This window comes from Phytophthora cinnamomi (genome assembly GCF_018691715.1).
Source record: "Phytophthora cinnamomi strain GKB4 chromosome Unknown Contig44, whole genome shotgun sequence".
NCBI classification, from domain to species: domain Eukaryota; phylum Oomycota; class Peronosporomycetes; order Peronosporales; family Peronosporaceae; genus Phytophthora; species Phytophthora cinnamomi.
The window spans coordinates 437,607-463,210 of record NW_027150977.1 but is presented as its reverse complement, the minus strand read 5'-3'; the positions used below and the strand labels follow the sequence as shown (position 1 = coordinate 463,210).

Genomic DNA, 25,604 nt, shown 5'->3' with positions numbered 1-25,604 from the left:
ACCTATGAGTTCTACTACAGCTCAGGATGTGGCTGAGGTTTACATGGAATATGTCTTTCAGAGGTTTGGAGCGAGAGAAATGCTGCGTCATGACCGAGATCCTCGGTTTATGAGTGAGGTTTTCACCAAGTTCCGGGAAATGCTGGGAAGTCGACAGCGTGCGACCCTAGCCTATCACCCTCAGGCCAATGGCCAGCAAGAACGCTCTGTGCAAACGGTAGTCCGAGCTATCCGAGCTTACGTCTCCGAGCCTGACCAAAGCGACTGGGACGACCAAGTGGAAAAGTTGATGTGGGCTCTGAACACGTCCTTCGACGCTACTCGTCTCGACACTCCATTTTATCTGGTTCACGGTTGGGATCCGAAGAGCACAGTATCAGCTATGCTGGGATCTCCCCCGCTGGGCTGGATCAAAGGACTGCTTACGAGTGGCGACGGAACGTGCAGAGGCAATATGAGTACGCCCAAGCTTGGGCTAAGGATCTCTAAACTAAAGCCAAAGAAAAACGTTCGAAAGCTCAGACTAAGGTCTGGGCTGAACTCTCTGAAAGGCGAAAGTCAGGGTTTGCTGTCGGTGATGCTGTTTGGTTATACCTGGCCCGAGTGCAACCTGGACTAAGCAAGAAATTTGCTCATCTCTGGCATGGGCCGTTCCGGCTCTTGGAAGTCTCAGATGACTATCGGTGCAAGCTGAAAATCGAGGGGACTGGGTAAAAGCTCTACCTGTGGGTTCATGTGAGTCGACTCAAGCCACGAGCACTGTTCCCAGACCGACCCACAGCTGAGATTGATGTTTCTGAGGAAGATGATCTAGACGCAGGTTTACTACCCGAGGATATTGACGAGCCCGATAAAACGCAGCATGTCTATGAGTTTGAGGCCATCCGAGATGTCCGCTGGGTCAAGAGAACCCGGACGTCGAGAAGAATCCGAGAGTATTTGGTAAAGTGGAAGGGTTATTCGGAGTTGGAGTGGCTGCCGATGTCGCAGCTGAATTGTGGAGCTTTACTTTACGAATTCAACAAGAGCATGCGAGCGCAGGCACGGTTTAAAGCTATGCAGTCTGGCGATGAATCTCCTGAGCCTGAGGCTCAGTAGAGGTATTCAGCCTAAACCGTGGATGTGTTAATGTTGCTTTGCGTTTGAAATTTGTTGAAGTTTTACATGTTTACCCTATTCTGAAGATGCCTGGAGTGAGTCGAAGCGGTTCCTAGCTGAGGAAGTGAAAACAAGCTGAGATGCATAAGAACTCAAGTGACACACGCAATGCAAAATTGTGAGGACGTCATATTAAGTTAAAAACGCTACATCTCTGTGGACTACTCATCCTCCTCTCCTCGGTGGCGCCGAAGGCTCTCCAAAACTCTCTCCAACCCAGCTTGATCGTAAATGATGCTTGGGTCGATCGGATTCTGGGCTCGCTCTTCATCGTCCAGTGGGTCTCTTTGGAGCTCGACCGGGGCCAGGTCCAGAAACGCGTCGTCCGAGCTGCGAGTGGCGAATTGCGTGCGAGCCGGCTCCGCATCGTCCAAAGTTTCGAGCTGATCTGGGAGCGAGATCTGGCGACTTGGGTCGCGAAGGATCCAATGACAAGGATCGTGAGGGACGATCCGGAGTCCAGGCTTGTACCAAATATCATCCGTGTAGCCTTTGACGCGTCCCAGATCATCCAGGAGCTCCCGACGTCGAACCTCGAACTCGGCACTGCGCTCCTTGCGGTCACGGTAGAGGCCCACAAGCCCAGTAACACCCATACCTGCAGCCATGGCTTCATAATCAAAACGTGTATCCATCGTGACCCAGTGCAAGCGTTCCCAGTAAGCTCGCCGCCAGAGGCTCATGAAGTTAACAATGTGCTTCAGAGCGCGAACCATGACCGGGCTCAGATCGCGACATCGAAAGAATACCAGAGTCTGGATTCGCTGATTCCACATGGCATCCCAGGGCTTGGTCTTGAGAAGTTCCAAGTACTCGACCGGCTCCCAGCGCTGGTGCAGGTGCTGAATATGTCTCTTGCACGGCGCGTATCTGGGGAAGCCAAACGTCTGCCGAGGAATGTCTTGGACTCTGCTGCTATAATGCAGCCAGCTACCTTGGCCAGGTTGCGGATCTTCGATAACTCCATCGTCTGGGCGCGATGTGAGCCCTGCCTTAGAGCGTCCACTCGAGCGAGCTGAAATCTGCTGCGGAGCCAATGTACGAGCTGGGTCAATCGCTTGGTCAGACACTGGAAGCTGCGGATCAACAGGACTGGACCTACCATGCGAAGTCGTACGGGACGAAGTCTTGCCGCGCTTGGAAGTTGAGCCACCGGCAGACGAAGTTGGGTCGCGTATCCTATTGCCCCCACTCGAGCTTCTCCCTGAAGCGGCACCTGACTTGGAGCTCTTGACTTGGTAGTGCCCGCCACTGCCCAGCTCATCATCATCATCATCGGCATCGTCGTCGACATCTGAGAAGTCAGTGTCGATCGAAGAGTCGTCGTCCTCGTCTTCCGGGCTGGGCTTCTCAGGCAAGGGATCCCAGTTGGGCGGCAGCTGACTCAAGTGTACGTCGCGGACCCGCTTGATCGCTGCCTCGTAGTATGCTGACGGCACGTACGCCAGCCAAGGCGTGGAATCCAGTCGCTCCCAGTTGATCGCCGAGACCAGCATGCTCACGAGGGCCTTCTTCCCAAATTGGTCCTTCAGGAGTTGCGACTTCCCGGCCTGGTCCACGGGGTCCCAGAAGTCGACGCCGGCGCGCATCAATTCCCTGACGTCGCCACGGACATGCTCCCACGGCAGATGTCGTGGGAGTTTGAGCGCTTCCAGACGATCTGAGACCCGGGAAGGAGATTCCTTGGAGGCGCGAACCTTCTGGGGCGAATGGGACGAAGGGTAGCCGGGCAGATTCATCCGATCGTTGATACGCTTGATCCTGAGGTGCTTGGATGGACTAGTGCTGGAAGCGGCGAGAAGACCTGAAGACTTGCTCGGCTGGGCTGGAGCTTTGGCTGCCTTGCCACCAGCCATTCGGGCGCTGCTCAGCGAAGGAGTCCGGGTGGAGCCTGGCTTCTTGTTCTTTTTCTTGCTCGGCTTTGCTGTTGACGTAGCCTTGGGCTGAGCTGACTTGGCGCTGGGCTGCGCCGAGGCTTGAACTAGGTTCGGGGCCGAAGTGGGAACCTGAGCCGATGTCACTGGCGCCGCCGGAGGCACAGCCGAACCCAGGAGAGGCATCAACGTCGAAGCCGCAGTGCTGAGAACGATCGTGGACGCTGGGCTTGATACTGGGTCGGCGGAGTTGAGCGGAACGTAGGGCCCACAGTCACCCGAGGTCTGGTCCCGCGCCGAGATTTGGAGCGTCGTCCTGAAGCTGGCTGTGACGTCCGTCTGGCTCTGGAAACGCTGAAGCAGCTCATACAGGTGCTCCCAGTGCCCCGAATCCCTGCAGTTCGACATCAGGAAGTTCATCAGCGCCTCAGCTGAGAACGGGACCGCGCTCAGTAGCTGGTGCTTGAGCTGCGTGGTGTAGACGTCGCTGGCGTGCAGGGTGCTCTGGCAGGCGGCGAGGTCGCTGCCGCACTTCTTCAGCTGCCCGCAAAGCGCTTGGTTCTCAGCTTGCGCGTAGTTCAGCCTCTTGGTTAGCGCTTAAACTTCAGCTTGAAGTAGTCGAGCCGGACTGCTGGCCGGAGGTGGAGCTGGTGGCTGCGCCCTGAGCTGATCCCGAAGCTTCTTGTTCTCGGACAACTGGAAATTGAGCTGAGCCTCGGCGGCCTGGAGCTCACCACGGACCACCTGTTCTCGCCCGGCTGCGGCAGCGTCGTACTGGTAGGAGCTTTGATAGTCTCGCATCTCCTGAGCATGGCGCTCGCGGTCGCGCTTCAGCTCCACGGTCAGCCGATTGATCTCGGCCGAGAGCTGTCCGACTTGAATGTTGGTCGCACCGCCGGGACTGGGACGCTCGAGCGCTTGAGTGTAGTTCAGCACGCGCTGCAAGCACTGGGCCGTACCGACAACGCGGCGCGCGAAGTGCTCCACGCCGAAACATTGCACCAGAGGGACAGTCTCTCGCTCGAAGCGAATACACGATCTTGGATCCGAAACGTTCAGCGGCGCGAAAGCGACTGGTTGGATCACGTCCTGCGAAGCGGTGACATGTGCCATCCTGTTCAACCACGCCAACTCGTTGCTCGAGAAGCGCGTGACGTCTTCAATGCGCGCGACCCCATCCAACCCTTCAACGAGGTTTGCGCGGTTCTCGATGTCGTCAAGCGTCGCGCGGACCCGAATGGTGGACGGCACGGACGACGGGTGGTGTTGCGAGGGACTGAAGAGCGTGAACGACCGCCGTGGACCCGCCGGAGACGTCGTCGAAGGCGTTGGCAACGCTGGCGGTGGCGTCAAGGCTGCCGTGCTCACTGATGCGAGCGTCGTGGACGCGGAGGGGGGGGTGTAATCGACGTGCAGGAGCTCGTGGTGCTGCCGGACGGTGGCTGCGAAGCCAGTAGTGCCGGTGCAGAGCGCGGGACAGTCGAGGCGGATGCTGGAGTCGCCGGAGACATGCTGGAAGCTGCCGAAGATGTCGTGGAGCCCGTGTGCGCCCTCGTGGATGTCGCCGACGACGCAAACGCGCTTGTGGAGGTCGCCGTCGCCGTGAACACGGTGACGGAAGCCGTGGGAGTGCTGCCAGAGGCCGTGAACGTGCTGCTTGTGGTCGTGGACACACTGCCGGCGATTGTGGGAGCCGCAGGAGCGCCCCGCGACCCCGCGTCTTGTCCGCCGCCACCTTGCGATGGTGCGGGGAGCCGCTGGTCGTCCGCGCGGTCGTCGGCCATCCGAAAATTGTGCTGCGCGTGCCAGCGCTGCAATGTGAAGTTCTGTGACTCCGGACTGGTCGCGAAATGTCTGGGCCCGAGGCCCGGGAGCCGCGGCAAGAGATTTCGCGGCCAGGACGAGTGTGGGCATCTTTCGGTTATGTGCGTTGGGGCCAACTCGAGAATGATCTCTTTGGACCCAGCGCACATAAGGGACGGTTGTGACGAGGTCCGAGCCAATTCTAGGCCAGGACCCATCAGTCAGAAGCCCAAACCCTATCACGTACCGGCCACATGTCACTTGAAACGTGGATATTTCTTGACCCAAGTCTGTTTTTTGTATATAATTCAAGTTGTGCTGGCTACATCTGGAAACTGAGTTCTGCGAACGTCGAGTTGCAGCGACCCCAGCTGAGATTTGGATTCGGTCTGGGGTCTGAGGTCTGATAATCGTTCTAGAGGCCACAGATCTGAGGTTCCAGGCCTTGAGTCGGTCTATAGGCGGAGAGCTGAGCCCTGGCCTTCTGGGTCTGTGATTTGAAGCCCCATGGTTGCTTAAGTCTCGGACCCCAGGTCTCAGATTGGTGACTTCACAGTTTGGAATGCCCGGGGTTCTGAGACCTGAGAGTGATGGCAAAAGTCTGAGACTTTGTGCTTTGGAGTTCGGTCTGGGGTTTGCCTGAGGACCAGACTCTGAGATGTGCAGTCTGGTGTCTGGGAAGAGGGCGTGGCGTGCGGCGCCTGATTTCATCTCGGCTCTGGGGTGCCACAGCTGCGATATGGAGTCAACATCGTAATTTTGCCCCCAGCTCAGATTCCCAGACTCAGAGTCCCAGAAGTTGAACCAAAACTGAGACTCGTCAAATTGGTTGGACAGCCGGGATATGGAATCAACATCGTAATTTTGCCCCCAGCTCAGATTCCCAGACTCAGATTCCCAGAATTCGAGCCAGAATTGAGACATGTCAAATCGGTTGGACAGCCGGGATATGGAATTAACATCGTATTTTTGCCCCCAGCTCAGGTTTTCAGCCCGGCAGTCCCTCAACTTGTGCCAAAACTGAGACACGGTGATTGTGGGCGCAAGTTGGTGTCTGGATGCACGATGTTCGTGAGGATAAGTGGACACTGGTGAAAGACAGCTGACGCTCCGAGCCTAGGACGTGACTAAGAGCCTATGGCGTGCCTGCAGGGCCTGAAGTGCGACTTCGTGGTCTCGCATATGAAGTGGGTACACAACCGATGGCTACATTGCCGGTCTGGGGGCAGCGGTAGTTGCTCTTTGAAGTTGGCGGTTGCCGCTTGGAAGGTCACTCTGAAGGGTCGCCCCGTTGTATCTTTTCGGCCCCTTGTGTCAGGCACACAAGATTCGGCCTGACCAGTCGCCTATGGATCTGGGCCAACGGGAGCCACAGGATCTGGGCGTCATCCGGATTACACCTGATTTGTACCCAGAGAAATCAGTGTAATCAGGTGATGACAGACCAAGTCCGCCCAATCCCGGCCACAAGATCCTGGCGTAATCAGGATATCACTGATTTGCACCCAGGTGTAATCAGTGTAGTCAAGTGATGACTGACCCAGACAGGTCAATGGAAGGACGCCAAGGCAGCGACACGCATTCACGGGCGTCGCCAAACCAGTAGCTTAGTGGGTGTCTCACCCTTGTTCAAGGTGTACCCAGGAGATGTTTGCACCCTTACTTGATAGGCCCTTTGTATGTGCATGTGCATGATAATAATCAGAGTTTTTTTTGCCCGAAGACCGCAAGCTGCGGAGTTCGTCTTGCGCCAACGGGCGTGTTGCTTCACAGGGACCAAGTCCCTGCCCCCGGCGGCGCGCGCAAGGTCAAGTGGAGTCGCTACGAGTGTTCTACGGTCAAGCTCAGCTAACTCCAAATAAATTCAAGTTCAACAACCAAGCCTTTTCGTGTTTCGGCCCGGTTTGCCTTCGTTGTTGTATTTCCACACGCGAGACATTGGTTTTGCTGGTTTTCGTGCTGGTTGGCTGGTTTCCTGGCGGTGCTTCATATTTTCGGGCGGAAGGTACTCCGCTCTGAGGTTTCGGCAGAGCAACACCTGGGATAGTGGTTTCTGGGGTTGCTAGTGGTATCCGTGTGGCGCGAATAGTCTGGGGTAGTGGTTCCCAGCTTCGCTGTGTCGCCTACATCAAGGCGTGGTGCGCGGAAGTCCCAGGGTGTAGAGCGAGAACCCTGGATCAAGGCAGGCTCAGACCGAGCCAACTCTCGGGGCCACTCTGGTCTGAGGGGCGAGTGAAGACCGTTGTGCGGCTCTCAGTCTGAGCCGCCGGAGAAAGTGTCGTGACTGGAAGCGACTCGAAGCCGGAGTCGCTGAGCAAGGAGGAGGCTGTTAAGGCCCAGAGTCCAAGGGTCTGAGAAGAGAAGTGGACTAAGTGTGTGTGGAGTGAACGTGTTTATATTCAAGAAAACGGGGCACAGCGGACTCAGCACGTGCGTACAAGGGCCTTCCAAGCACGGAGCAAGCTTCGTCTGGGGGCATCTGGGAACTGTCGAGTTCGGAGGCAGCTGGTGTGGCCGACGCAAGTCTGGGCCCACAGCGTAGCCTTAGGAAGAACCAAGTCAAGGGATTGCAAGCGTGAGGAACACACGCCTCACCAAGATTGGGATCTGAGATCTAATCTCAGATTCTGAGTTGAGTGGTCTGAGATCGAGGTCTAGCCGCGAGGCTATTCCCTGATTTTGGTGCCCGCATCGCCACACTTCCCCCGGATAGCGGAGGGAATACCGGTGTTGTGGTCTTCGTCGACCGCTTCAGCAAGATGTACCATCTTGCTCCAGTGCCGACAGAAGTGACTGCGAAACAGACGGCCCGTCTGTTCGTCGACATGGTGTTCAAACACCATGCCATGCCGTCCGACATCGTGTCGGACCGAGACCCGCGCTTCACAGCGAACCTGTGGCAAGAAGTGTTTACACTTCTTGGGAGTCAGCTTTCAATATCGACTGCGGACCATCCGCAAACGGACGGCCAAACCGAGCGCGTGAACCGCGTGCTCGTCGACATTCTGAAGAGCTACGCTCACTCGTTCCAAAACTGGAGCGAGTGTTTGTCGATGGCAGAATTCGCCATCAACAACTCGGTGCATGCCTCGACCGGGCATACACCGTTTTATGTGAATGCCATGCGGCATCCCCGTCTGCCGAGTTTACTCGGAGTGGTGGCTCCCACTTTAAGTGGGGGAGGATCTACGACTGCAACACAGCAGTCGCAAAAAGCCGCTGACACCTGCACAGTGTCAGCCGCGACAACAAGGAACAAGACAACCACGTCTGCGCAGGGCGTAGACTTTGGCAGGAAGAATCAAGGGTCAGCGCCCTGCGCTGACCCCCAGAACAAGGAAAACGAGTCTGTGCAGAGCACAGACTCCACAAGGAACAAGGACCACGGGTCTGCACAAGGCGCAGACACCGCGAAGAACCACACAGAGGCCGGGCCTCTTGCGGAGAGCGAGCTGAATGACTTCAGCTCGGATGCAATCAATTTCATCACCAAAAAGACAAGCCGTAATTCGGTTTGTCCAAGACACAATAGCAGCTTCTGTTGATCAACAGAAGCTGAACGCAGACAATGCGGGCAGAGGCAACACAAATGAATTTAAAGTTGGTTCATTAGTTTTGTTAGCTACACAAAACCTGCCTAGACATGCAGTTTCGGATTTCGGAGCAAGTAAGCTTGCTCCGCGCTTCATCGGGCCGTTCACTGTGTTGGCACGGCACGGCAACGCATACACGCTAGACATACCGTCTAGCATGCGCCTCCATCCAACCTTTTACGTCGGACGGCTGAAGCCATACCTGCAGCACGAGCCATCTAGCTCGGCTGACCCGAAGCCTCGGCAGGAGTCGAGGCAGAAGCGGAGGACTTGGCCTCGGCGACGAGCAGCCTCTCCTCCAGCGCGCGGACGCGCTGGAGCAACCCTTCACCCGGGTCCCCAACTCGACTTGGATATTCGAGGCGGTCTGCGAGACCGCCGCGACTTGGGCCTTCTGGTTTGCCAGCTCCTGCTGCAGGGCGGCGAACTCAGCGCCCTGCAGACGCTCCACGGCGGTCACCCGGTCGTGGAGAGGCGCATACTGATCAGCCCGGGGCTGATCATGCGTGTTCCCACCCCGCCACCGCCGATCCGTGACGCCCGCGGCTCAACCCGCTGGATTGTTGAGCGGATTGTTGACCATAGTATCCCGAAAACGAACCATCAAGGGGCTCGTTTTCGTATTCGTTGGAGGATTTCCTCCTCATCGAGATACATGGGAGCCGCGGAACGTCTTGCTGGAGGACGTTCCGGAAATGGTGAGGGCGTACGAGGAGCAATACGCGTTGGTGCAGCAGAAGTAATACGAGCGCTGCGATCATCGCTAGCGCCCGAACCCTCACGTGCTAAGAACTTAGCACGGAGCTCTTTGAGACTCTCGGGCACACGGAACGACGTGTACCCGTTCAGGTCGCAGTCGCTCAAGCGGACCGCGCCTGGGAAGCACTTCGTGCACTGAAAGCCATCGGGCACATCGCACGGCACATTTGCCTCCTCAACAGCAACATGAAGTTGCTCCAGCTTTCCACGCTTCGAGTACGTCTCGAAGCGATCACGCGCTTGCTTAATCCGATCACGGTAAGCACTCGGCCTCTTGTTGAAGTTCTCAACAAAGGCGTTCCAGCTTGACAAAGTGCCTGCCATTCGGGCACTTTGCTGCGAGAAGAGGTCTTCTTGCTTTGAAACCATCGGAGCTCATGAAAGAGTCCGATGTAGTAATCGCGCCTTTGATGCGTTTCCGCATCAAAGTGCAGCTCGGCAGCCACAGCATCATCTTTGATGGCGCTCCATACGTACAGCGGCACCTCATTCGGAGGTACCGAGTTCCCATACCGGTCCGCGATCTCGGACGCGGACGGCATCCATGGATCGCGCGCTGCACCTGCTGCGCGCGGAGTACTGAGGCCCCCAGCGGAAGCGAGTGGGGTATCGCTCTCAGTACGCGAACGCTTCGAACTCGAAGCGTCCGATTCGTCCCCTTCACGCGGACGAACGTTCTTGGCATGAGGGTCGAGCGATTCGCTCGACACTGAGTCTTTACGCTTTGAGGGCGGGTCCTCCTCGCCCTCCATGTCTTCATCGTCGTCGTAGAAGTCGACGACGTCGCCGTACTTCGCCTTCTGACGCTCGAAGTAGTCGTCGATGGAGAGATGACTCCCCACCGACTTTGCGGACTTCTTCTGAGGCGCGCTCATCATTGAATGAGCGTGGGTTTCTTCTCCAAACGCGGAGAATTGACGAATGGTCAATTCCGAAGATTGACGTGCGGAGACCCCGCGCGTCTAACCTTAAGGGGGGGATGGTGTAACGGGGTTACACGCACAAGTGGCTGCAAGCCACTTGTGAATTTAACAGATAGGTTATCTGTTAAACGTTTTGGATGCTTCCTCACCTTGGTGTAAGACACACCAATGGATACAATGAAGTGGACCACCACAATGAGTGGTCCACACATACCCAAAGATCCTATTGGTAGAAAGCAGCATCTTTCTACCAATCAGAGTCATGCATATTGGCGGGGCTCTGACAGCCAGCCGCTGTCAACCCTTTCATAGATGATAAACAGTTTTAGCAGATTTAGGAGGAAGATCAATTCACAAACAATACAGTTCTCATTTTACCTTAAACTAGCTACTTGGTGTTTTATTTGATTTATATTATACTTGTGGACTCAAGTATAATAATTCATATTATTAATAAACTCCTACGCTTCCTCATACACGTAGCGCGACGAGTAAGCTAAAGTAGTGAGCCAAAGTAGGCCCACTACAGCCGCGCCCGTGGCCTCCTTCAGCGCGGCCGACTTATCTTAGCTTTGGCCTTCTAGGCCTTCGGCCTCTCGGTCCGGGGTTTCGAAGGTGCTTTCGCACCGCGCGAGCTGCGCTTGGGAGGCATGCTTCCGGTCGTCGTTGTAGTGGGTCTAACTTGACTCACTACTTTAGCTTACACGTTGCGCAACGTGTATGAGGAAGCGTAAGTACTTAGTAATTACTTAGGTTAATTATATTTGAATACACAAATATAAGTTAAGTAAGAAAGGATTCCAAGTGACTTAGATTAGGTAAAATGAGAACTGTATCGCTTGTAAATTGATCTTCCTCCTAAATCTGCTAAAACTGTTTATCATCTATGAAAGGGTTGACAGCGGCTGGCTGTCAGAGCCCCGCCAATATGCATGACTCTGATTGGTAGAAAGATGCTGCTTTCTACCAATAGGATCTTTGGGTATGTGTGGACCACTCATTGTGGTGGTCCACTTCATTGTATCCATTGGTGTGTCTTACACCAAGGTGAGGAAGCATCCAAAACGTTTAACAGATAACCTATCTGTTAAATTCACAAGTGGCTTGCAGCCACTTGTGCGTGTAACCCCGTTACACCATCCCCCCCTTAAGGTTAGACGCGCGGGGTCTCCGCACGTCAATCTTCGGAATTGACCATTCGTCAATTCTCCGCGTTTGGAGAAGAAACCCACGCTCATTCAATGATGAGCGCGCCTCAGAAGAAGTCCGCAAAGTCGGTGGGGAGTCATCTCTCCATCGACGACTACTTCGAGCGTCAGAAGGCGAAGTACGGCGACGTCGTCGACTTCTACGACGACGATGAAGACATGGAGGGCGAGGAGGACCCGCCCTCAAAGCGTAAAGACTCAGTGTCGAGCGAATCGCTCGACCCTCATGCCAAGAACGTTCGTCCGCGTGAAGGGGACGAATCGGACGCTTCGAGTTCGAAGCGTTCGCGTACTGAGAGCGATACCCCACTCGCTTCCGCTGGGGGCCTCAGTACTCCGCGCGCAGCAGGTGCAGCGCGCGATCCATGGATGCCGTCCGCGTCCGAGATCGCGGACCGGTATGGGAACTCGGTACCTCCGAATGAGGTGCCGCTGTACGTATGGAGCGCCATCGAAGATGATGCTGTGGCTGCCGAGCTGCACTTTGATGCGGAAACGCATCAAAGGCGCGATTACTACATCGGACTCTTTCATGAGCTCCGATGGTTTCAAAGCAAGAAGACCTCTTCTCGCAGCAAAGTGCCCGAATGGCAGGCACTTTGTCAAAGCTGGAACGCCTTTGTTGAGAACTTCAACAAGAGGCCGAGTGCTTACCGTGATCGGATTAAGCAAGCGCGTGATCGCTTCGAGACGTACTCGAAGCGTGGAAAGCTGGAGCAACTTCATGTTGCTGTTGAGGAGGCAAATGTGCCGTGCGATGTGCCCGATGGCTTTCAGTGCACGAAGTGCTTCCCAGGCGCGGTCCGCTTGAGCGACCGCGACCTGAACGGGTACACGTCGTTCCGTGTGCCCGAGAGTCTCAAAGAGCTCCGTGCTAAGTTCTTAGCACGTGAGGGTTCGGGCGCTAGCGATGATCGCAGCGCTCGTATTACTTCTGCTGCACCAACGCGTATTGCTCCTCGTACGCCCTCACCATTTCCGGAACGTCCTCCAGCAAGACGTTCCGCGGCTCCCATGTATCTCGATGAGGAGGAAATCCTCTCCAACGAATACGAAAACGAGCCCCTTGATGGTTCGTTTTCGGGATACTATGGTCAACAATCCGCTCAACAATCCAGCGGGTTGAGCCGCGGGCGTCACGGATCGGCGGTGGCGGGGGTGGGAACACGCCCGGGTATGATCAGCCCCGGGCTGATCAGTATGCGCCTCTCCACGACCGGGTGACCGCCGTGGAGCGTCTGCAGGGCGCTGAGTTCGCCGCCCTGCAGCAGGAGCTGGCAAACCAGAAGGCCCAAGTCGCGGCGGTCTCGCAGACCGCCTCGAATATCCAAGTCGAGTTGGGGACCCGGGTGAAGGGGTTGCTCCAGCGCGTCCGCGCGCTGGAGGAGAGGCTGCTCGTCGCCGAGGCCAAGTCCTCCGCTTCTGCCTCGACTCCTGCCGAGGCTTCGGGTCAGCCGAGCTAGATGGCTCGTGCTGCAGGTATGGCTTCAGCCGTCCGACGTAAAAGGTTGGATGGAGGCGCATGCTAGACGGTATGTCTAGCGTGTATGCGTTGCCGTGCCGTGCCAACACAGTGAACGGCCCGATGAAGCGCGGAGCAAGCTTACTTGCTCCGAAATCCGAAACTGCATGTCTAGGCAGGTTTTGTGTAGCTAACAAAACTAATGAACCAACTTTAAATTCATTTGTGTTGCCTCTGCCCGCATTGTCTGCGTTCAGCTTCTGTTGATCAACAGAAGCTGCTATTGTGTCTTGGACAAACCGAATTACGGCTTGTCTTTTGGTGATGAAATTGATTGCATCCGAGCTGAAGTCATTCAGCTCGCTCTCCGCAAGAGGCCCGGCCTCTGTGTGGTTCTTCGCGGTGTCTGCGCCTTGTGCAGACCCGTGGTCCTTGTTCCTTGTGGAGTCTGTGCTCTGCACAGACTCGTTTTCCTTGTTCTGGGGGTCAGCGCAGGGCGCTGACCCTTGATTCTTCCTGCCAAAGTCTACGCCCTGCGCAGACGTGGTTGTCTTGTTCCTTGTTGTCGCGGCTGACACTGTGCAGGTGTCAGCGGCTTTTTGCGACTGCTGTGTTGCAGTCGTAGATCCTCCCCCACTTAAAGTGGGAGCCACCACTCCGAGTAAACTCGGCAGACGGGGATGTCGCATGGCATTCACATAAAACGGTGTATGCCCGGTCGAGGCATGCACCGAGTTGTTGATGGCGAATTCTGCCATCGACAAACACTCGCTCCAGTTTTGGAACGAGTGAACGTAGCTCTTCAGAATGTCGACGAGCACGCGGTTCACGCGCTCGGTTTGGCCGTCCGTTTGCGGATGGTCCGCAGTCGATATTGAAAGCTGACTCCCAAGAAGTGTAAACACTTCTTGCCACAGGTTCGCTGTGAAGCGCGGGTCTCGGTCCGACACGATGTCGGTCGGCATGCCATGGTGTTTGAACACCATGTCGTCGAATAGACGGGCCGTCTGCTTCGCGGTCACTTCTGCCGGCACCGCAGCAAGATGGTACATCTTGCTGAAGCGGTCGACGAAGACCACAACACCGGTATTCCCTCCGCTGTCCGGGGGAAGACCAAAGATGAAGTCCAAAGACATGGACTTCCAACACTCTGACGGAGTCGGTAGTGATTGCAAAGGAGCCTGCGCGAATGGCGCAGGCTTTACGGGTTGGCATACCTCGCAAGCACGGATGTACTTGCGCACCCACTTGTACTGGTGGTGCCAGTAGAAGTCACGCGTGAGAAGGACGTATGTCTTCTCACGTCCGAGATGTCCCGCAGTCGGGGCATCATGGTACTCGTACATGATCCTGAGTCGCAGGTTATGGTCATTTGGCACGACAACGCGATCCGCGTTGTCGTCGACTGCGTTGTAAAGCAGTAGTCCGTCGTGCACACGAAAGCGGTGTGCACGCGCTCGAAGGTGCTTGGGCAGCTTCTGACGGGACTTGTCAGAAGGCGCTGTGCCATAGGCCAGCAAGAGCTTCGCGTCCGCGTCGTGCGCGTACGCGGCCTTCACATCATCCAACAGAGATGATGTGGGTTTGCTCGATCGCATGGCGTCAATGGCATTGACGTCGACAGCTTCTGCATAGTCCGGCCGACGTGATAACGCGTCGGCCACCACGTTCAATCTTCCGGGTTTGTATTCGACTCGGAAGTTATACTCCGCAAAGAATGAGAGCCATCTCGCCATTCTTTGTGAAATGTGTGGCGACTTCACTGCGGTGCGCAGTGATGTATGGTCGGTGTTGACCACAAATGGTCTACTCCCAAGCAAATACACTCGGAACTTTGCGAGTGCATACTTCATGGCAAGGAGTTCCTTGTCATGCACCGGATAGTTGCGCTCAGCTGGCTTCAGCTGACGCGATTGGTAGTAGACGACACGATCACGGCCCTCGTGATCGTGCTGCATCAACGCGCATCCGATCGCGAAATCGGATGCGTCACACACTACGTGAAATGGGCGATCTTGGTCAGCCACTGCCAAGATCGGCGCCTCAGTCAAGCCCCGCTTGACTACATCGAATGCCTTTTGGCAATCGGGTGTCCAATTCCACACAGCCTCCTTCTTAAGAAGCTGTGACAGCGGGCGGATCTTGCCCGCGTAATCCTCCACTTGCACAAGTACGTGGCCAAGCCAAGGAACCGCCTCAGTTCCTTGACACTTGAAAGCGTTGGCCATTCATTGATCACTCTGACCTTTTCCGGGTCAGGGCGAACACCATTCTTCCCTACGAGACACCCGAGGACGGGTATCTCGCTCGCCCCGAAGATACACTTCTTCAGGTTCGCGTAGAGCTTATGCTTTCGCATAAGCTCAAGTAGCTTCCGGAGATGCACCCTGTGCATCTCTACGTCGGTCTTCCCGTCCACAGCCCGGCTGTGGATGAACACATCATCGAAGTAGCTCGGTGCGAAGTCGCGCACCGAGCGCAACAAGTGCGTCACGCACCTGTTGAAAGTCGCAGGGGCATTCTTAAGCCCCTGTGGCATTACTAGCCATTCCCAGAGCATGCCGCTTGGCGTGCTCACTGCCGTGAGAGGGATATCGCTCTCACGCATTAGGATTTGATAAAATCCATCTCGCAAGTCGAGAGCACTGTAAACGGTGCTCCCGGCCATCGAATCGATGATAACATCTTTTCGCGGTATCGGCGTCTGCGCTGGTACCGTCGCATCGTTCAGCTTGTTGTAGGCATGAACGATGCGCCATCCGCCCTGTGGCTTCTTGACACAGAACGTCGGGGCACTGTGCGGGGACTTTGATTCCCGCACTTGTCCTGCTTTACGACGACTTTCAAAGAAGTCGTCGATCGCTTTCACTTGCTCTCGCGGCAGTGGCCACTGCCGCGTGACACAGTACTTCGTGCCCGGCACGAGATCAATCTCGTGCTGAATGCCCTTATCCTGCGGAAGCTCCGCAGGAATCTCTTCCGGGAGTACGTCTTTGTACTCCCTTAACAATTCGTAATAGGGACTCGACTTCAGCGAGTCCCAACCTTGTTCCTCGAAGCGCTCTCGCTTCGTCTTCGCACTGAGAGTGTCTTCACTCTCAGTGGTACTTCCCATGAAGAGCTGCCTCAGCTCTTCGCTCTCGCTCGCCGTTCTTTCGCTGTCCGAAAGAACGCAGACTTGCTCGATGCGTCCATCGTGCAAGTCGCGCGTGAAGCGATTCCAGTTCATTGCTGGAAGCGAAGTCAACTCCGACGCCGTCGTCGGAGAACTAGCGAGTTCCATCTCTCGATACTGGAATCCAGTATCGGTGCGCGTCAAGACGCTTAGCGTCTTGACATTCGGCGTCACCGCCGCAGTCTGCCCAGCAGACTGCTCTTGTTGCGTCTCGGTCCCGGACCGAGACTTGCGCAGCGTTTTCCGCTTGCGCCGTCTTCTTGTTGTGCGGAGCCCGGCTCTGAACAGTTGTTCTTCTGGTCCAGGCCCGGCCGTGGACAGTTGTTCGCCGGCGGACCCTGTCCGCGGGCACGCGGTATCAAGCCCGGCTTGACCGCATTTTCCTTCGTGCAGCCCGGCTGCACGGTAATGTGTCCCTTCGCCGGCAGACCCTGTCTGCGGGCGCGCGATATCAAGCCCGGCTTGATCGCATGGCGCTTCGTCGTGCAGCCGGGCTGCACGACAGCATGCAAATTGCGTCAGTGCGGTACGTTTGCAACCGTCCGCACTGTTTGCAGCGTCAACCCCCGGAGTTGACACGCCTTCGTCACCTCGACGCCATTCATTGGCGGAGCCCCTCATGACCGAGGGTGCGTCGGCTCCCGGAGCCGACGCGCCGTTGTCGACCTGACCTCTTCGGGTCAGGGACTGTCCCTTACACGCTTGAACGTGGGTGTTGGTTCCCGGAACCAACACATCTTTTTCTTCCGACGTCGGCAGCATTGCCGACGCGGGTTTCACTTGTGCGCGCCCTCGCGCACTTCTTGGGCACTCCGGGACAGCAGCATAAAGCGCTGTCTCGACTGGTGAGCCGCGCGGACCTGTTGGTGCATGCGCTGCGGTAACAGGGCCATCGCTCTCTGTTCCGCTGTCGCGGCCGAAGCGCACGAGCGTGCGCTTCTTCCAGTCTATCACCGGATCATGCCGTGCAAGCCACGGCATGCCCATTACCACGTCGAACTTATCGTCCAGGTCCAGGACGATAAAGTGTTCGACAAACACTCGTTGTTTGTACGAGAAGCGCACGTTCACGACGCGCTTCTCGGTCTTTACGATGGCACCTGTTGCCAGTCGTACCTCCAGAAGACTTCGAGGTACATTTACTTCCTCGAAGTCAAGTCTCGACAGGCTTCGTAGTCGAACAAAGTTGTTCGACGCGCCTGAATCTACCAAAGCTCGAAGAGAGTCACTCGCTCTCTTCGAGTAAACCTTCAGGATGACTAGGTTCGGCCTGTCATCTTGTTTCTTGCAGTGAGAGCTGGTCTCACTGGGGGCTGCAGTCCTCAGTGTCGCGTGCCCGATGTCGGCACGCGCGACTGCATTACCAGTAGGGCGCCCCGCGCCTACTGGATGTTCGCGCTTTTGTTGGTCCGCGGCGATGCCTAGCATCGCCACGACGGCCACCTCCAGGGGGCATGGGAGCTGTACACTCCCGTGCAAAGTGACCGATCCTTCCGCAACGGAAGCATCGCACGTTACCTCCCTGCTGCTGGTAACCAGCAGTTGTTGCGTTCGAGAGGTCCATTGGCTCCGGACCTCCCGTCCTCGCTACCGGGCGCGGTTGCGGCCTCGGCACGTTCACATGCAGTTTAGCCTGCCGCAGGCTAAACTCTTCTTGCATGGCAAGAGTGATCGCAGCTTCGAGAGTACTCGGGTACTCTCGGAAGAGATAGGTCTTCACGGGCCCATCTCTAAGTCCTTTCATGAACGTGACGACCTTGGTCGCCTCGTCAATCGGGTTAGTCACGATATTTGATACCAAATATCGTGCGCGCTGCGCGTAAGCATGGACATCATGCTTACCCTGCTGAAGGTCGAGGAACTCCGCCCTCGACCGGAACTCGTTTTGCGGGGGCTCAAACGCTTGTTTGAGCTCCTCTTTGAACACTTCGTACGTGCTGAAGCACGTAGGATCGGAGAGTCGGCGTCCATACGCCCAACTCCTTGCGCGTCCGCCAAGGCAGGACATGGCGAACGCAACATTTGACAACTGGTCGACGATGCGTCGAGCCGCTATGGCTGTGTCGAGTTCGACAAGCCATCGGAGGAGAGGCTCGCCCTCTCTTCCCACGTAATTGCTTACGCTCAACTTTAATGGTTGAGCACGCGGTGTCGTCCCTGACGACGCCGTCACTGAGGAAGCAGCGTCACGCTGCTCCTTCATGATGAACCCCAGAGCAACACCATGTTGCTCCGTCGGCGATAGCGTACGTAGCATTGTAGCTATCGCCGCTTCTCCAATGACTGTTGACAGTCGTTGGAGGGCCTCCCACTCTGGGTCAGACAGGTGGGGGCAGTCAGCGCGTGCAACATGCGTTGCAGGCGTGTTGGAGCTCTCCATGAGCACCTCCGTGCTCATGTGGTTCTCGGCTCCGCGTTCGTACACCGCGTACGAACGTCAAGCAGTCGGTCGTTGGACGGACTACAAAGAGCTACCAGGTGTAGTGGGTCTAACTTGACTCACTACTTTAGCTTACTCGTTGCGCAACGTGTATGAGGAAGCGTAAGTACTTAGTAATTACTTCGGTTAATTATATTTGAATACACAAATATAAGTTAATTCCGATAAGATTCCAAGGGACTTAGATTAGGTAAAATGAGTACTGTATTTGTTTGTAAATTGATCTTCCTCCTAGAACTGCTAAAACTGTTTATCATCTATAAAAGGGGTTGACAGCGGCTGGCTGTCAGAGCCCCGCTAGTATGCATGACTCTGATTGGTAGAAAGATGCTGCTTTCTACCAATAGGATCTTTGGGTATGTGTGGACCACTCATTGTGGTGGTCCACTTCAATGTATCCATTGGTGTGTCTTACACCAAGGTGAGGAAGCATCCAAAACTTTTAACAGATAACCTATCTGTTAAATTCACAAGTGGCTTGCAGCCACTTGTGCGTGTAACCCCGTTACAAAAGGAGCCTGCGCGAATGGCGCAGGCTTTACGGGTTGGCATACCTCGCAAGCACGGATGTACTTGCGCACCCACTTGTACTGGTGGTGCCAGTAGAAGTCGCGCGTGAGAAGGACGTAAGTCTTCTCACGTCCGAGATGTCCCGCGGTCGGGGCATCATGATACTCGTACATGATCCTGAGTCGCAGGTTATGGTCATTTGGCACGACAACGCGATCCGCGTTGTCGTCGACTGCGTTGTAAAGTAGCAGTCCGTCGTGCACACGAAAGCGGTGTGCACGCGCTCGAAGGTGCTTGGGCAGCTTCTGACGGGACTTGTCAGAAGGCGCTGTGCCATAGGCCAGCAAGAGCTTCGCGTCCGCGTCGTGCGCGTACGCGGCCTTCACATCATCCAACAGAGATGATGTGGGTTTGCTCGATCGCATGGCGTCAATGGCATTGACGTCGACAGCTTCTGCATAGTCCGGCCGACGTGATAACGCGTCGGCCACCACGTTCAATCTTCCGGGTTTGTATTCGACTCGGAAGTTATACTCCGCAAAGAATGAGAGCCATCTCGCCATTCTTTGTGAAATGTGTGGCGACTTCACTGCGGTGCGCAGTGATGTATGGTCGGTGTTGACCACAAATGGTCTACTCCCAAGCAAATACACTCGGAACTTTGCGAGTGCATACTTCATGGCAAGGAGTTCCTTGTCATGCACCGGATAGTTGCGCTCAGCTGGCTTCAGCTGACGCGATTGGTAGTAGACGACACGATCACGGCCCTCGTGATCGTGCTGCATCAACGCGCATCCGATCGCGAAATCGGATGCGTCACACACTACGTGAAATGGGCGATCTTGGTCAGCCACTGCCAAGATCGGCGCCTCAGTCAAGCCCCGCTTGACTACATCGAATGCCTTTTGGCAATCGGGTGTCCAATTCCACACAGCCTCCTTCTTAAGAAGCTGTGACAGCGGGCGGATCTTGCCCGCGTAATCCTCCACTTGCACAAGTACGTGGCCAAGCCAAGGAACCGCCTCAGTTCCTTGACACTTGAAAGCGTTGGCCATTCATTGATCACTCTGACCTTTTCCGGGTCAGGGCGAACACCATTCTTCCCTACGAGACACCCGAGGACGGGTATCTCGCTCGCCCCGAAGATACACTTCTTCAGGTTCGCGTAGAGCTTATGCTTTCGCATAAGCTCAAGTAGCCTCCGGAGATGCACCCTGTGCATCTCTACGTCGGTCTTCCCGTCCACAGCCCGGCTGTGGATGAACACATCATCGAAGTAGCTCGGTGCGAAGTCGCGCACCGAGCGCAACAAGTGCGTCACGCACCTGTTGAAAGTCGCAGGGGCATTCTTAAGCCCCTGTGGCATTACTAGCCATTCCCAGAGCATGCCGCTTGGCGTGCTCACTGCCGTGAGAGGGATATCGCTCTCACGCATTAGGATTTGATAAAATCCATCTCGCAAGTCGAGAGCACTGTAAACGGTGCTCCCGGCCATCGAATCGATGATAACATCTTTTCGCGGTATCGGCGTCTGCGCTGGTACCGTCGCATCGTTCAGCTTGTTGTAGGCATGAACGATGCGCCATCCGCCCTGTGGCTTCTTGACACAGAACGTCGGGGCACTGTGCGGGGACTTTGATTCCCGCACTTGTCCTGTTTTTACGACGACTTTCAAAGAAGTCGTCGATCGCTTTCACTTGCTCTCGCGGCAGTGGCCACTGCCGCGTGACACAGTACTTCGTGCCCGGCACGAGATCAATCTCGTGCTGAATGCCCTTATCCTGCGGAAGCTCCGCAGGAATCTCTTCCGGGAGTACGTCTTTGTACTCCCTTAACAATTCGTAATAGGGACTCGACTTCAGCGAGTCCCAACCTTGTTCCTCGAAGCGCTCTCGCTTCGTCTTCGCACTGAGAGTGTCTTCACTCTCAGTGGTACTTCCCATGAAGAGCTGCCTCAGCTCTTCGCTCTCGCTCGCCGTTCTTTCGCTGTCCGAAAGAACGCAGACTTGCTCGATGCGTCCATCGTGCAAGTCGCGCGTGAAGCGATTCCAGTTCATTGCTGGAAGCGAAGTCAACTCCGACGCCGTCGTCGGAGAACTAGCGAGTTCCATCTCTCGATACTGGAATCCAGTATCGGTGCGCGTCAAGACGCTTAGCGTCTTGACATTCGGCGTCACCGCCGCAGTCTGCCCAGCAGACTGCTCTTGTTGCGTCTCGGTCCCGGACCGAGACTTGCGCAGCGTTTTCCGCTTGCGCCGTCTTCTTGTTGTGCGGAGCCCGGCTCTGAACAGTTGTTCTTCTGGTCCAGGCCCGGCCGTGGACAGTTGTTCGCCGGCGGACCCTGTCCGCGGGCACGCGGTATCAAGCCCGGCTTGACCGCATTTTCCTTCGTGCAGCCCGGCTGCACGGTAATGTGTCCCTTCGCCGGCAGACCCTGTCTGCGGGCGCGCGATATCAAGCCCGGCTTGATCGCATGGCGCTTCGTCGTGCAGCCGGGCTGCACGACAGCATGTAATTGCGTCAGTGCGGTACGTTTGCAACCGTCCGCACTGTTTGCAGCGTCAACCCCCGGAGTTGACACGCCTTCGTCACCTCGACGCCATTCATTGGCGGAGCCCCTCATGACCGAGGGTGCGTCGGCTCCCGGAGCCGACGCGCCGTTGTCGACCTGACCTCTTCGGGTCAGGGACTGTCCCTACACGCTTGAACGTGGGTGTTGGTTCCCGGAACCAACACATCTTTTTTCTTCCGACGTCGGCAGCATTGCCGACGCGGGTTTCACTTGTGCGCGCCCTCGCGCACTTCTTGGGCACTCCGGGACAGCAGCATAAAGCGCTGTCTCGACTGGTGAGCCGCGCGGACCTGTTGGTGCATGCGCTGCGGTAACAGGGCCATCGCTCTCTGTTCCGCTGTCGCGGCCGAAGCGCACGAGCGTGCGCTTCTTCCAGTCTATCACCGGATCATGCCGTGCAAGCCACGGCATGCCCATTACCACGTCGAACTTATCGTCCAGGTCCAGGACGATAAAGTGTTCGACAAACACTCGTTGTTTGTACGAGAAGCGCACGTTCACGACGCGCTTCTCGGTCTTTACGATGGCACCTGTTGCCAGTCGTACCTCCAGAAGACTTCGAGGTACATTTACTTCCTCGAAGTCAAGTCTCGACAGGCTTCGTAGTCGAACAAAGTTGTTCGACGCGCCTGAATCTACCAAAGCTCGAAGAGAGTCACTCGCTCTCTTCGAGTAAACCTTCAGGATGACTAGGTTCGGCCTGTCATCTTGTTTCTTGCAGTGAGAGCTGGTCTCACTGGGGGCTGCAGTCCTCAGTGTCGCGTGCCCGATGTCGGCACGCGCGACTGCATTACCAGTAGGGCGCCCCGCGCCTACTGGATGTTCGCGCTTTTGTTGGTCCGCGGCGATGCCTAGCATCGCCACGACGGCCACCTCCAGGGGGGCATGGGAGCTGTACACTCCCGTGCAAAGTGACCGATCCTTCCGCAACGGAAGCATCGCACGTTACCTCCCTGCTGCTGGTAACCAGCAGTTGTTGCGTTCGAGAGGTCCATTGGCTCCGGACCTCCCGTCCTCGCTACCGGGCGCGGTTGCGGCCTCGGCACGTTCACATGCAGTTTAGCCTGCCGCAGGCTAAACTCTTCTTGCATGGCAAGAGTGATTGCAGCTTCGAGAGTACTCGGGTACTCTCGGAAGAGATAGGTCTTCACGGGCCCATCTCTAAGTCCTTTCATGAACGTGACGACCTTGGTCGCCTCGTCAATCGGGTTAGTCACGATATTTGATACCAAATATCGTGCGCGCTGCGCGTAAGCATGGACGTCATGCTTACCCTGCTGAAGGTCGAGGAACTCCGCCCTCGACCGGAACTCGTTTTGCGGGGGCTCAAACGCTTGTTTGAGCTCCTCTTTGAACACTTCGTACGTGCTGAAGCACGTAGGATCGGAGAGTCGGCGTCCATACGCCCAACTCCTTGCGCGTCCGCCAAGGCAGGACATGGCGAACGCGACCTTCGACAGCGGGTCGACGATGCGTCGAGCCGCTATGGCTGTGTCGAGCTCGACAAGCCATCGGACGAGAGGCTCGCCCTCTCTTCCCACGTAATTGCTTACGCTCAACTTTAATGGTTGAGCACGCGGTGTCGTCCCTGACGACGCCGTCACTGAGGAAGCAGCGTCACGCTGCTCCTTCATGATGAACCCCAGAGCAACACCATGTTGCTCCGTCGGCGATAGCGTACGCAGCATTGTAGCTATCGCCGCTTCTCCAATGACTGTTGACAGTCGTTGGAGGGCCTCCCACTCTGGGTCAGACAGGTGGGGGCAGTCAGCGCGTGCAACATGCGTTGCAGGCGTGTTGGAGCTCTCCATGAGCACCTCCGTGCTCATGTGGTTCTCGGCTCCGCGTTCGTACACCGCGTACGAACGTCAAGCAGTCGGTCGTTGGACGGACTACAAAGTGCTACCAGGTGTAGTGGGTCTAACTTGACTCACTACTTTAGCTTACTCGTTGCGCAACGTGTATGAGGAAGCGTAAGTACTTAGTAATTACTTCGGTTAATTATATTTGAATACACAAATATAAGTTAATTCCGATAAGATTCCAAGGGACTTAGATTAGGTAAAATGAGTACTGTATTTGTTTGTAAATTGATCTTCCTCCTAGAACTGCTAAAACTGTTTATCATCTATAAAAGGGGTTGACAGCGGCTGGCTGTCAGAGCCCCGCTAGTATGCATGACTCTGATTGGTAGAAAGATGCTGTTTTCTACCAATAGGATCTTTGGGTATGTGTGGACCACTCATTGTGGTGGTCCACTTCAATGTATCCATTGGTGTGTCTTACACCAAGGTGAGGAAGCATCCAAAACTTTTAACAGATAACCTATCTGTTAAATTCACAAGTGGCTTGCAGCCACTTGTGCGTGTAACCCCGTTACAGTCGTGGAGACCGTGGGGTTTGCTCGGCGATGCGCCAGTTGCTTTCTGGGGCCCGAGAGCCGAGGCGCAAGAGCTCGCGCCGTTGTCGATGGATTTCGACTGTGCGAGTGAAATGTGCGTCGCCACCGTACCCTCGCTCTGATTGGTCGATATGATCAAATCTAAGTGGAGGAGGATGTAACGGGGTTACATGGAATAGGGGGCACTATTCAGGGATGGCTACATAAGGTCACTCCTCTGAGTAGTGACCCAATAGGCTTGAGAGCCAACCGATACATTTTATATAACGGAAATTCCCGATTAATACCCTCTACCCAAATAGTACCCTCTCAGAGTAACCCGGCAGTAACCCTACAGTAACTCACGTACCCTACCCTGCTCTGATGACCAGTCATCTTGTTACACCTCACTTCACTATAGAACGCAGCCCCAGCCATTCACTAGCGCTGCCTGCACACGTTCGCAGCACCCCAACACCGCCACTGACAGCAACACTGTCATTAACTCAGTCTCTGCTGCTGGGTTTGCAGACAGCTACCTGGACTGGCACGTTGCGAAGCACGACGTGTATGGTGAGCATTTCTGTACAATCTGGGAAGCCGCTGACAAGGACCACGAGGATATGGACGACTTTAACCTGGACGAGCTGCACGACGCTCTTGATGATGCTGCACTGATCGACGAGTAAGCTAAGGTAGCGATGTAACCTTTTGGTAATACAGAGTAACCTTTCGAGATTTTGTGAGGGGTACTATTAAATAGTGCCCGGGGTATTATTCCGTAATTTCCGTTAGTATAAACTATAGGGAACTTCGGATTTGTATGCAGGCCAAATCTGTACTAACCTATAAATACATTCAGTCTTAGATCTACCGTACTTCTGGTCAATCAGTCCCCTTAGGCCAGGGACACGTGAACTGCCGTTTACTGAGAGTTTGTATACTCTCGTTAGCACACTTCCTCTGTGCAAGGTGCTCGTGTGACCCCGTCACACCTGGCGCCAACCAACTTGGCGGGACTACCTGTCCGCACTGCAACTGGATGCTTACCCGCATGTGACTTGATCTGGCTCCTGTCTTACTCCTTCACGCTGGAAACCAATATTTCTGCTACGCCGAAATTCCCAAATGTCACTTGATGACATCCGAAAAACAGCCCAAAACGATAGTTCTTCGAATTGCGAATTTATTTTCCGCGGATAATGCCGTTTGCGTCCAGGGTGCACTCAAGTTCTCCTCCGTACCTGAAGTTGCGGTTGTATTTTTTCTATTTTAGTGGAATATAATATAATATCCATTTACAGAGCTACAGCTACAGTATACCTGACACTCCCAGATTGAAACTCATGTTGCTCACCTTAGCTTATCTACGTTGGACATCGATACTCCCAAGTTCACCAAATAAAAGATCCACTGCCTCAACGATAAAAGTATCGCTTCCCCTGGCCGCCGAATGTGAGCGTCATACCTGTTGGAGTAATGGATCTCACAGAGGAATTAGGACAGAGGAGGACAGTGCGTCATGGACTTGAATCCAAGTTAGCCTAACCTGCCCCGTCATCTGAAGAGCCAAACCATGAAGTTCCCGCCCTCCATCGTCGTTCTCCTTGCTGCCGTGGCTGCCGTGCCCAGCTCTGCCACGCGTGACCTGGGAGAACAAGCTGCTCCGCGTTTCAAGTTTGTGAGGTCATGCGACGTGGATGCCTGTTCCCAGCCAACTACGACAAAAACATTAACACCAGCACAT

The 25,604-nt window shown here is 55.5% G+C and overlaps 2 protein-coding genes across 2 annotated transcripts; one reads left to right on the top strand and one right to left on the bottom strand.

Annotated features, from left to right (window-relative positions):
* Positions 1-1,319: 1,319 nt before the first annotated feature.
* On the bottom strand, positions 1,320-4,367 carry IUM83_13707 (uncharacterized protein; the record flags this gene model as incomplete). Its single annotated transcript, XM_067938401.1, has 2 exons — positions 1,320-3,598; positions 3,662-4,367. 2 exons carry the CDS (start codon positions 4,365-4,367, stop codon positions 1,320-1,322), a joined length of 2,985 nt encoding a protein of 994 aa, XP_067790710.1.
* Positions 4,368-4,541: 174 nt separating this feature from the next.
* Positions 4,542-24,546, top strand: IUM83_13706 (Proline rich antigen 2; the record flags this gene model as incomplete). Its single annotated transcript, XM_067938400.1, has 2 exons — positions 4,542-4,776; positions 24,389-24,546. The coding sequence occupies 2 exons, from the start codon at positions 4,542-4,544 to the stop codon at positions 24,544-24,546; spliced, it is 393 nt and encodes a 130-aa protein (XP_067790845.1).
* Between the last annotated feature and the right edge of the window lie 1,058 nt (positions 24,547-25,604).